Source organism: Ammospiza caudacuta, chromosome 3, assembly GCF_027887145.1.
Source record: "Ammospiza caudacuta isolate bAmmCau1 chromosome 3, bAmmCau1.pri, whole genome shotgun sequence".
Taxonomy (NCBI): Eukaryota; Metazoa; Chordata; class Aves; order Passeriformes; family Passerellidae; genus Ammospiza; species Ammospiza caudacuta.
This window is the reverse complement of record NC_080595.1, coordinates 90,253,929-90,266,227: the sequence shown is the minus strand read 5'-3', so window position 1 is coordinate 90,266,227 and position 12,299 is coordinate 90,253,929. Positions and strand designations below refer to the sequence as shown.

The window sequence follows — 12,299 nt, the reverse complement described above, 5'->3', positions numbered from 1 at the left end:
CGGGGGGCGAGGCCGTGCGGGGCCGTCCGGCGGCGCGGAGAGGCTGAGGGCTGGGCGAGCTCCGGCTGCACAGCGCCGGCTGCTTCCCCTCTCCCTGGGAAGTGATGGTTGAGTCCGGCGGCGGCGGCGGCGGCTTCTCGTGTGGCTGGCAGCCGCTCCGCTGCGCTGCCTGCGCTACTCTCGCCGCGATCCCTCCCTCCCTCTTCTCTCCTTCTCCTCCTCCTCCTCCTCCTCCTCCTCCCTCTCCTCCTCCTCTTCCTCGCACTCTCCGCATCCCTCTCCTCCCGACGCCGCCGCTGCCCGGCTCTCCCCGCCGGCGGCCGTGCATGCCTCGCCGCCCGCGGCCCCGGGCGTGCCTCCCCTCCCTCCCCGGGTGCCCTCCCTCCCCTGGGCGGGCGGCGGGCCGGCGGCGCCGGGGCTCCGCGGGCGCTGAGCGGCGCAGCCCCGCCGCGGCGCGGGACTGATGCTGTCTGTGAGCAGAGCGGAGCGAGCCGCCCGCGCAGTCCTGCAGGAGGCGCCGGGCGCTGCGCGGCGCTCGGGACCCGGACCGCTCCTCTCCGCCTCTCCTCGCCCTGTGGTGGTTATTTGGCGCTGTCCTTAGCCCCGCTGCCGCTCGGAGGACACGGTCGCAGCCGAGAAGAGCCGCCGGGGGTTTTGTGTGAGAGTGTGTGTGTGTGTGGAATAACTGCAGACATGACTGCGTGGAGGAAATTCAAGTCTCTACTGGTTCTCTGCGCGGGGCTCCTCACTGCAGCTCAGGGTAAGATTCGGGTTTCTTGCATTGCATTCGTGTAGGCTGTGGTTACGGCACTCATAACCCCTCGGCTAAATCTCTGCCGCTCGGTTGAGCTCTCTCCCTCGCTTCGTTTCTGCGCCGGCAAACAGCAGGCTCCTCGAGCCCGGTCTCCCTTCTCCCTGCCTCCCACCTCCCGCCGGTGTTCCCCTAGGGCTCTGCTCCCGGCCGGTCACTTCCCCCGGGAGAAACCAGCCCCCTGGAGTTGGGCAGCAGCCGCTGCGACGCCGCGAGCGGAGCCGTGCGCATCCAGCCGCCTGGGCAGCGCCGGAGTTTGGGAACACTTCGCTCTCCGCGCACGCACGAACGGCACCCGCTGCCGTGTGAGGGACAATCCCCGGGCTGGCAAGTTTGGATCTCCCCTCCTCCCGCCTCTCCGGCTTTTGCCGTGCTCGAGGGGGAGCGCGGAGTGGGTGGTCGCGGAGAGCCGCCTCCGCCTGCTTTCAGCCGGCTCCGCTCCCCGCAAGTTGCGCGGAGGCGGGGATGCGGCGCCGGGGACACCTCCGCCAGCTGCCTGCCCGTGCCCGAGGGAAGAGGACTCCTCTCTCCTGGGCGTGCGGTGGAGAGAGTCTCCCCACCTCAGCTGGGTTTCTCCTTAAAATCAATGGGGGAGGGTGGAGAAACGAGGGGGTGACGGGGGAGAATTTGGTTACACAACTTCAGTGCTGGCCTCAGCCCCATTACTTTGCCTCATCGCTGGAGACAACAACTTCCCCGTTATTCACTTCGCCTCTCATTAGCCCTGCGCTTTTTCATGCTGGGAGAGATGCGAGTCTGTGTGTGCGAGAGAGAGGGAGGGAGCGAGGCAGCTCGGAGCTGAGCACCTGTCCCCGATACAGCCTCTGTCATCTCCCACCTCGCTCCCGGTTGTTCTGCCTGCCTCCGGGATGACGGTTCCCCTTGCGGTTTGTACCGTCTGAGTCTCCCTTAACCCTTCCAAGGCGCTTTGCATCGTTCCCACCATTTTATTTTTCTCGCTGCTCTTTTCGGTGCGGGGGCGGCTGAAGAGGGGGGAGCAGGGCTACCGCGGCCCCCGGGTTGGCGGGCGAGGCTGGAGCCTTCCCTGTCCTGCGGGTGCCCACGGCCGGGTTCCCTCGCCCGCCTGGGCGGCACGGCAGGGTGCCTTCCCTCCCATCGCCTCCGGCCGTGATCTGCAGGAAGAGACGGTGGAAGGCCAGTCCGGGCCGCCGGGAACCGGGCAGGAGTCTTGCCGGGTCCGGAGGAGCGGCTGCGGCTCCACACCAGCCCGATAGCATCCCTCCTCTGCCCGGATCCTGCCGCTGCCGCGGTCCACCGGGCAACGCCACCCGGCTGTCTCTGTGGGAAGGGAGCGGGGCGAGAAAGGCGCACGGCGCTCCTGGGCTGTGAATCCGCGGCTCCCGGGGATGGGGCTGTGCCCGGCAGCACACACAGCCCGCGGCGGGCGGGGGCTTCTCGGCGTGGCCGCCCTAGCCAAAGTTCCAGCCTGCCCCCACCGAGCCCCGGTGCCTCCTGCCCCGGGGCCGCCCGCGCACGTGCCCGGCTCCCGGCGCTGCCCCGGGCACGGCCCGGCCCGGCGGGGAGGGAGCTCCGGTCCCTGGCGGGGCTGCCCCGGGCACGGCCCGGCCCGGCGGGGAGGGAGCTCCGGTCCCTGGCGGGGCTGCCCCGGGCACGGCCCGGCCCGGCGGGGAGGGAGCTCCGGTTCCTGGCGGGGCTGCCCCGACAGACGCTCCCGGGGCCGGACCGCGGGACGAGGGGCAGCTGCTGCCGCGGCCACGCCGCTCCCGGGGCGCGCCGACACCCGCGACTCATTTGTTAAATACACTGTAGCCCGTTATGTCGTTTGACATTTAAGTGTTTTCTTTTCATGGCTGACAGCACATACGAAAAGCTGGAGGCTGGATCATGGTTATTCAGCGACGATCCGACGTGTTTTGCTTACATACAAAGGCTTTGCCAGGAACGTTTGGGCACTGCCTCTGATGCTGCTCTGCAGAATGTAATTATACCTGCTTAATGTGAAGCAGCAACACACCCACTTAATGGCTAAAGACTGACTTAATATTGAAGTCAAACAACAGGTTGAAGGGGAGCCATCGGGGACAGTTGACATAATTCCTTCCCGTTTACCTTCCCAGGCAATTGAGCACAGGTATCTATATTTAGTCAAATGTAATCCTGAGGCTGAAATTACATTAATGCTTCAGAGAGTGAAAAAACTCCTTCCTTAGTAACAAAAAGACCCAGGGTTTCAGGAGCACATGAAATAATTTTAATTATTAGATTCTCAGAACTCTCTTTTGCCAGCCCCTTGCTATCAAATAATTTGGTCACTGTAAAAGGAAATCACCCAGGTTTTGCTTGGTTTGGGGATTTTATTAGCAAAAAAAGAAACAAGTGCTGAATTTCTGGAGGTGTTGCCACAGGCGTTCCCATATCTTTCAGTAAAATGACAGGTGGGTTGCTTTCCACAGTGTTCCTCGTTATGAAATGAAATGGAAACCCTTGGTCCTGTGGAATTTTCTGTAACTTTTTTAAGGAACAAGTAGGGATGAAAATGTACATTCATTATCGTTCACTGTGGTAGACTTGAGGTGCAGTTCTACACATTTCTTTGGACTGATTTAATCTGATTGATGGACCTGAGTGTTTTGGAAAACATTTGGGGAATCCTTCCCTGCTCATTGTGGTTTAAGCATCAAGGGAAATTAGTATGGAGTCATTTAAAGGAACCGCTTTCCCAGAAGCTACCCTATCATAGCAATTATACCTCAACAAGACAGACGGCAGGGTGTTCAGCTATGCATGTTAAGATGGGCTTGTTTATAGAGCCATTTGCTAATTCTGATATGTTGTATTGTAACAAAAGCAAACATAAAGAACCCTATTGATTTTCTTGAAAGAAAAAACACATCAATATAAGTTCTGTAAAAATTCATAGTGGTATAGGACAAATAATAGATTTACACTCAATTCAGACTAAAATTCAAGAAAAGAGTAAAAGACATTTCTGCTGTGACATAAGGTCTGTGGACAGCCTATATTCCGTAGAACATATATTCAGTAGGAATACATGCTACTTAGTACCTAGAGTTGTTCAGTACATGTTTTCAAGGTAATTTCTTGGACGTGTTTAGATAACCAAATACAGCACCTTCATTGCCAACCAATTGCCTCAAACTAAATGTACATAAGCAGGCTTGTGCAGAGATGCATCATCCAGATTAATGGAAATAACAAAGGGAAAACATTTCTCTTCTTAAATTAGATACAGACAGTAAAAGGACTCTCACATCTACAGCTCAGGATTTTGTTTTAAAAAAATAAATAAATCTCAAAACATTTTATGTACCTTCTGTTTCCTGGTATTACTTTGTCATAATAATTGCTATAACTACATCACACAAAGTTACCACTCTGTTTAAGGCCTATTCCTGTTGGACTGAGAGTGTTTGTCTCTTTTAAAGTCTTTTTTTTTCTCCAAAGTAGTGTTTTTCAAACTGTGAGACTGGTCTCTCCAGAGAGGCTTCATTCTCTTCCAGAGAAGACTAAAGCAATTCTGAGGAAAATGAGCTGAAAAAAGGGAATTTTTAAAAGAACATCAGTGCAAGGTATTGAACACCCAGCTGTAAAATCAAGTATTTGATGGATGCATTCTCCATCCCCCAGCTCAGTGAGGAATTTGCCCTAGAAAGGCATAGTAGAGAATATCCAGCTCTGACCATGTAGTATTTTAAAGTAAAAATGCATTTACTTTTTTGGTAAGATCTGTATCTGTACTAGTTTTTGCATTGAGATATGTATATGATGTCCTAAACTATGTGTAGGAATAGGAAACTCTGTAAGCTTGAATGTAATGTAGTAGAGAGCATATAAATGCCACAAAGATTCCCCAAACACTCATTTTAGACTCTTGAACCCATAGTTGAGGTTGAATTACCATTGTCAACCAGTAAAGATTTTTCAGTTTCTCTGGTGTGTGTGTGTGGAACAGGATACTGGTGTGAGAAGCTGAAGATGGCTTACAGGCACATGAAGACATAAGCACAAATGGAACTTCAGGATGTATTGAAATCTGTGAGGCCACTTCAGCACCATCTCTGATTTGTATAGATAACCATTCTGCAAATTGTCTATACTGCAAATCTGTCTATTTTGCTGACTCTCACTCTCATGTCCCTTTATACAGGCATTGTCTGATTTTGATCAGACAATGGGTTTTTTTTTATTTGGGAAGGGCAGTTGTCATTTTTCCCCCTGCAGACTGCTTTTTCTATATAAACCCTTAATCTTATTTTTACTCATGGTGTGGTGTTAGTGTTACATATGCATTGATATCAGCAAATTTTTAAAAAGTCATCTATGCCACTTATGCCTCCACAGCATTTCCACAAATAAAAACTTTTCTCCAAACAAATTAAGAAAATCTGAAACTGTAAATATTTTCAGTTATACATTCAAGATTTACCATGCTCTATAGAAATGCTGAAAAGCCTCACGGACCACTGTTTTCAACTTTTTCAAGATATAATCCATGCACCATCACATTAAACTCCTTCTTGTAACCTTTCCTTGGAGAAGTGACTGCTTGATAGTGTCACAGTATAAAACCTCCAGTGGATTTAAAGATAAAATGTAATTTCATCTTGCTCAAATCCATGTTGAACGCCGGTGTTTCTCTTTGGCCATGGTGACACTGTTGTGCTGGCAAACAGCTTTCTGTGCGAGCACGCACTGCAGCGCGACAGGGGAGGCACTGAGGGAAGGGGAGTTGCTGCTTTAACTGTGCAATCCACTCAAGCAGTAGCATAAGTGTGAGACCTGGCCTCTAATTAAACTCCAGCGTGCAACTGGATTCAAGTCAGGGTCACAGAATAAAAATCTGGCCTCTAGTTCTCCATATGGCTGCAAAATTAGCCATATTAGACTGAGATAAATTGGATGTTCTTCCAATTTTTGCAGTGAGCAAAGAATAAGAATCATATGGAAATTCTCCTAATGTGTATGAATCACTTTCTTTTACTTAGAAGTTTTACTTTTCTATGTCAGTTCTAATTGCCCTTAAACCATTTTTTATCAACCACAAACTTTTGAAATAGGGGAAAAATGGCATTAATGCCTGAGGAGAGCTGTGAGATATTTCTTTGTCCTGACACATCTTTGTTCTGGCTGGATGAAAGACTTCACTCCACTATATGACATTTCCATTGCATTTAAGAAAATCTACACTGTATTTGTTATAAGCATTTCTCAGAGGAATAGCTACTTATACAAATAACTTGGATTATTGTTAGTGCTATATTGACACCCAAAGGCAACATATATCTGTTGTCTGCATTTAGTGACTGAATAGTAAATGCAGGCATGCAAGCACTCTTTCAAGAGTAATGCATCTTATTTTTAACAACAACCCTTACTTTCTCAGAGACAAGAACTTTTTCTGCATTTCTTTCTCATATGGAAAAAAAAAAAGTAAAGAAAGTGATGGTGATTTCTTGCCATTTTTACCTGGAGGGCAGTTTTATTTAAAGGACAAAGCAGGATTTAATCACTCTTACATTGCTGATGATTAACCAGAACTCTTGACTATCTTGACTAATCAGAATATCATCAATGATCTGCTTTTAGCAACAAAAAAAAAAAAAAAAAAAAAAAAAAAAAAAAAAAAAAAAAAAAAGAAAAGAAAAAAATTACAAATTCTAGCAATTATAATAATGCTTTAATTTCCATAATAAAAATTAATCACAGTTTCTTACAGCTTTTTAATTCTTTAATTATGCATTTTAATGATAAATTCATGCATATTCTGAAATAGTGATTTGACTTCTTTCAGTTAAATTTCTTGTCTCATCCCTGTCCAGTAAAAGGCAACTTCAGGTCATTCTGAGAGCCCAATTCTGCTGCATTGGAAACTGAAATTTGTATTGATTTCTGAAATAGCTCAATTGGCTACTTCTGAACAGATTGCTACTTCAAATAATCCAGACAAAGTAGATATTGCAACTGAAGGGCAGAGTCTGACATTGTTTAATTTGAGCTCTTGTGGAAAACTTCTGATAATGTTTGCACCCATGAATTACTTAAAAAAAGGAAAACTAGGTGAAACCTTGATAATATTAATATATTTATTATATGTAGAAGCAATTTGCTTATAAACAGTATCTCTGGTATCTCTGAGCATCTGACCTTTACCTTACTTCATTTTTTTTTCTCTTTTTTTTCCTTTAAAGACATTAAGAACAATACACAGAGAAACCTAGTATCATTTTAGTCTCTGGATGTTTTATATCTGTCTTACAGTATCCTATGATAGGATACTGTACATCCACAGACTGAAGTACAGAATCAAGTTCCGTATTCATGTCTTTGTCGTTCAGTGGCTTTCCAAAAGAAACATTTGCAGCACTGCAGCTGACACAGACCTGAATAAATTACAATGAGTAAAACTTTTTATGCAGTGTTTGTCTGCAAATTTGCATGAAATATGGTCAGCATTTAAAAATTACATTTTGCAGTACTTGCTTCATGCCTTGTTTTCAATTGCAAGGCAACGTTTTGGTTTTTTTTAATGCAATTTTGCCAAACATAAAGTTCTTCTTAATTTTTTATTTCTTTTTTTTTCTTGTTTGATAGTTTCCTTTCCTTCTTTTTCTTTTTCTTTTTCTTTTTCTTTTTCTTTTTCTTTTTCTTTTTTTTTTCTTTTTCTTTTTCTTTTTCTTTTTCTTTTTCTTTTTCTTTTTTCTTTTTCTTTTTCTTTTTCTTTTTCTTTTTCTTTTTCTTTTTTCTTTTTCTTTTTCTTTTTCTTTTTCTCGTTCTTTTTCTTTTTCTTTTTCTTTTTCTTTTTCTTTTTCTTTTTCTTTTTCTTTTTCTTTTTCTTTTTCTTTTTCTTTTTCTTTTTCTCGTTCTTTTTCTCTTTCTCGTTCTTTTTCATTTTGTTTTTTCAGGTTTTTTTTGCTAGAGAATAATTTCTAAACCACGTTTGAAGATTTTTATTGAAATGTTCTTATAATTTTGATGTTTGTGGCAAACCTTTGACATTTGTCACAGAGTAAATCTGTGTCTAGGGATATTTTTTTCCTCTTACCCATCCTATGAGTTGCAGATCAAATATAGCCATGATAGAATATTGCATAAATCATTGTTTACTTCCTTTGACCTGCCTTACTTGCCATATTGTGTTCACACATAAGCTCCCAAAGAACACAGACATTCAAACTTTTATTTACTTACACTGGTGCTGAAACACAAGCAATTTACAGTGCACTGGGAACAAAAGTGCAGCCAGCCTTGCCCTGTACTTGGAAGTTGGGTTCAAAGGTGGACCTAAACACATTGGAGACCACAATGAGGTTGTTTTCTTTTTAAAATACTGGCCTAGCTGTAGCTTGGATTTAAAGTGTCCTCACTGTTCTTGCAGTGCTGGCTGCTGAAGTGGATGGGTTAGCTTGCCTTGCTTTGCAGAGTGTATCCAGAATACATGGCTGAGATCTTAGGCTTGGCTTTGGGCACTGTGCTTGAGCTCTCCTCGTGAGGGTGCCTTGGGGCTCAGCCTCACTCATGGCACATCCAACACCCCCATGGAACTGGGGACCCACAGCCCGGGCGCTGGGGGTGCTGCTGCTCTACAGCACAGGTGGAGCTGCACGGAGCAGGGAGGGCACTTTGTCAAGAAGCAGATAATGTTAGGAAGCAAGGGGTGGCTAGATATTGCAGGAATATACATCAGTTTGCAGAACCTGCCTTGCCCTGAACCTAGGAAAAAAATGCAGGTGACTGGGAGGGCAAGAAAAAAAGGAAAGAAAGAATGACGTTTACACAACAGTGAAATTTCTGAAAAAGCCTCTTTGATAAAATAAAAAAAGCAATATTTAACTTCTTTTTAGACTAATTTTGCATGCTTCTGGCTGTGAAACAAATGGTCATGACAATTCACACTGTTCTCACTAATGTTTGTGGGGTATCAATGCAGAAGCTGACTACATTCAAGTGACTAAGTGCACTATTTTAGCTTTGCTCCAGCAGTCAGATTCTCTATTGGTATCCTGCTGATGTTTCTTATAATACAGAGATTGTGTCATACCAAGCATTTTTTTGAGGGGGAGGGGGAAACATCTTAAAATTCACTTTCAGAACCTCAATTCAATCAAACAACTGCTAATATCACAATGAGTGACCCTCTGCATTTGTGGATATTTCTCTCGAGAAATTGAATTGATTTTCTTTATCTTAGCACGTAAATATCCTCAGCACACATTTGGACCCATTGTTTGCAGTGGCTCTTACACTGAAGAATGTAGTGTTAATAGATCTTAAGAAGTCAACAGTGGCAGCAGGAGTAGCATTTTGATCATTAGCTGCACTCAATTATTTCTGTTTAGCTTTCCTGTGAAATCTATTGTGAAATTTAATTAACATAAAAGGAAGTGCAGAAATCTTCCTTTTTTTTTTTTCCTGGTACATAATGTAGTTAACTTGAAAGTAGTTGTAGGGAAAAAAAAAAAAAAGGCATTCTGCTATGCAGAAATACGTAAATTAGACATAGACTCTGGTCATCAGTTTAGTAGTTTGGGTTGCTTTATATCAGATTTTAACTAGTTAGGACCTGATCTAAAGGTTGGGGAGCTCACAGAATTTAAAAAGTCTAATTAACCTTAAAAGGCTTTTTATCTTGCCCTTGTTATAGCCATATATCACACAGACAACTGAAGCGAGGATACTAGAAAAAAATCAAATAGGATTAAAGGAAATTCAAACCCTTTGTTATGAAATTGGCCACAGAAATGCTGTTTAGACTCATAGAGTGGTTTGGGTTGGAAAGAACCTTAACGATCACCTCATTCTACCTCCCCTGTCACGGGCAGGGACCCCTTCCACTAGACCATGCTGCTTAAAACCCCATCCAACCTGGCTTTGAACACTTTCAGGGATGGAGTATCCACAGCTTCTCTGGGCAACCTGTTGCAGTGCCTGACCACGCTCACAGTCGAGAATTTCATCACAACGTCTAAGCTAAACCTTCTGTCCTTCAGTTTGAAGCCTTCCCCCTTGTTCTGTCACTACATGCTTTTGTGGAAAGCCCCTCACTGACTTGCTTGTAGGCCCTCTTTAGGTACTGGAGGGTGCTCTAAGGTCTTCCTGGAGAGTTTTCTTCTTCATGCTGAACAGCCCCAGCTCTCCCAGCCTGCCTCTGTAGGAGATGTGCTCCAGCCCTCTGACCATCTTCACGGCCTTCTCTGGACTTGCTCCAACAGGTGTATTAGTATATTACTGTGTCAGGGGCCCAGAGCTGGACACAGGGCTCCAGGTGAGGTCTCGTGACAGGGACTAGAGGGGCAGAAGCACCTCCCTCCATCTGCTGGTCCCATTTCTTTCAATGCAGCTCAGGATAAATTTGGCTTTCTGGGCTGCAAGCGCGCATTGCTGCATCATTTGAACTTCTCATCCGCCAACACCTCCAAGTCCTTCTCCTAAGGGCTGCTCTCAATCAATTCTCTTTGCAACCTTGCCCTCAACTCCTGTGCAGTTGAGGCACAGGAGCTGAAGCAAATTAAATTTCATGAGGTTTGCACAGGCCCACCTCTCAAGCCTGTCCTGGTTGGATGTTGTCACTTCCCTCCAGCATGTAGTCTGCCCTGCAACTTGGCGTCGTTTGCTTAAAGATAAATGATGCCTCAAATTTTTTTGACCTATCTGAAATGTATCTCACTCCACTGGCTTTTACTGCTTATATAATTTATTTGGTTCTGAGGAAAGATTAACCTTTAATTGCTTTCTTTAGCAGCATTTAGTAAACAGGCTGATAGCATGGAGATGATCTATGCAAACAGCAAAGAAGGATTTCTCCAACCCATGTTGCCATGACAATTTAGATTTTTCTTGTCAACTCCTGAGAAGCTTCAAAGTAATTTCTTTAAAGCAATGAATCAGGGGATATTTTGGAAATTGAAGTTGCTCTCTTTTTAAATTTAGTATCATTTAACACAGTAAGGGGCCTGACTCAAAAGATTGTAATATCTACAAACAAGAACTATTGCAAAAAATATAAAATCATGTAACTCTCTTTGCAGATCTCTGATAATTTATATCAGTTGTGAAGCTAACTTCAGATGCATTATCAAGTGACTTAGATTTTGTTTATTAACTATATGATAATAATAAATAGTTATCATAAAAATAAGAATGGATAATGAATAGTGGAGAGCCCAGCTTATACCTGTCATTTTGATCCTCAGGACAGTATTTTATCTTGCAGGTATTTTGAGGTAATTAGATTACAGAAGGATTAGAGAACAAACTTTTTTTTTAATAGTTACAATTATAACATTAGTTCAATGAATGAGAAATAAAATCAAAAGGCTGTTGTCTGCATATTTAAATTGCTATCCCAGATAAGTCCCCTGTACAATGTTATTAGTAATCAAACTGAACTTCCCTCTTGTTATTTGTTTTAATTGAAATAGACTGTTTTGAAAAAGAACTAAAACTAGTCCAAACTAATTTAATTTAATTTAATTCCTAAGAAATAAATTACTGCCTTAATGAGGTTTTTCTTAGGTTGCTGTTAACACTGATGAAAACATGGTAAATGGAAAGAAGATAATGTGAAATGCTGTTTCTGCTGGGAAAATACATTTCTCTGTATAGAAGACAAGAAAAGTAGCTCAGTAATGGTTTTCTTTTTGAAATGTTCCTGGCAGATGATGGTCACTGTGTTGGTGTAGTTTGTTTACCACTTTGCAATAGATTTGGGATGAGTCATATCACATTAGAAGGAAAATTGAGAAGTTGTTTTGTCAAAGTGAATTCTGTTTTCCTTTTTTGTCATATATACTCAAATTACTAGCTCTCTTTAAACAGAGACACCTAATTGATTTTTATAAGTGCTTATTCTTGTTGTGTCCATAAATCTGAGTTCCTTTTGTTAGAAATGGTAAATGCAAATATATCCTTTCTATACGTGGAATAAGGTGACTGAGCTGGAGTCTTCTGTCAGTTCACCTCATGCATCTCCTTTACACTATTTTAGTTTCTTGCTAGCTTGAACCACAGCAAATTCAACATCTACAAGCAGGGTTGTTTTTCTCAAGCTTTTCTATCCTCTTGCCTTCAGAATGGGAGCTGACTGAATAAGGACTATAGGATAGATTCTCAAGATTTCTCTTTTATAGAGATTTTTATTTCTGTCTTAATTCCTTACTGAATTTGTTAGTCCACTTTACTGGTAATGCGTTTCAGTTTATCCACAGAGTTAGGAAAAATGATACATATCAGAATATTTGGTAAAGGAACAAAGGGATGGAATGTGAATGGAGTACTTATGATACATAAGATGCTAGGCATTCAGAAGGAAAAGTAACCTTCTTTTTCAAAAACATTTGATGGAAGAGAAGATTCATTTCTTGAATAATAGAATATGGGCATACTGAACAATAAAACGTGTGTGAGCTCAAGTTTTAGCACTAAGTTTAAGGATGCTGGGAAGAGGGCAGAAAGTAGTGTTTGCAGTGAAGAGCCTAGATTGTTGTGC

General features: G+C 43.8%; 1 protein-coding gene across 1 annotated transcript in view; it reads left to right on the top strand.

Moving 5' to 3' along the window:
• The first annotated feature begins 618 nt into the window (after window positions 1-618).
• The window catches only part of CSMD1 (CUB and Sushi multiple domains 1), a 1,059,051-nt gene continuing 1,047,370 nt past the window's right edge, over window positions 619-12,299 (top strand). Inside the window, exon 1 of the mRNA XM_058802826.1 lies at window positions 619-760. Coding sequence (XP_058658809.1) covers window positions 694-760 — 67 coding nt within the window. The 5' untranslated portion in view covers window positions 619-693. The remainder of the gene's footprint in view (window positions 761-12,299) is intronic.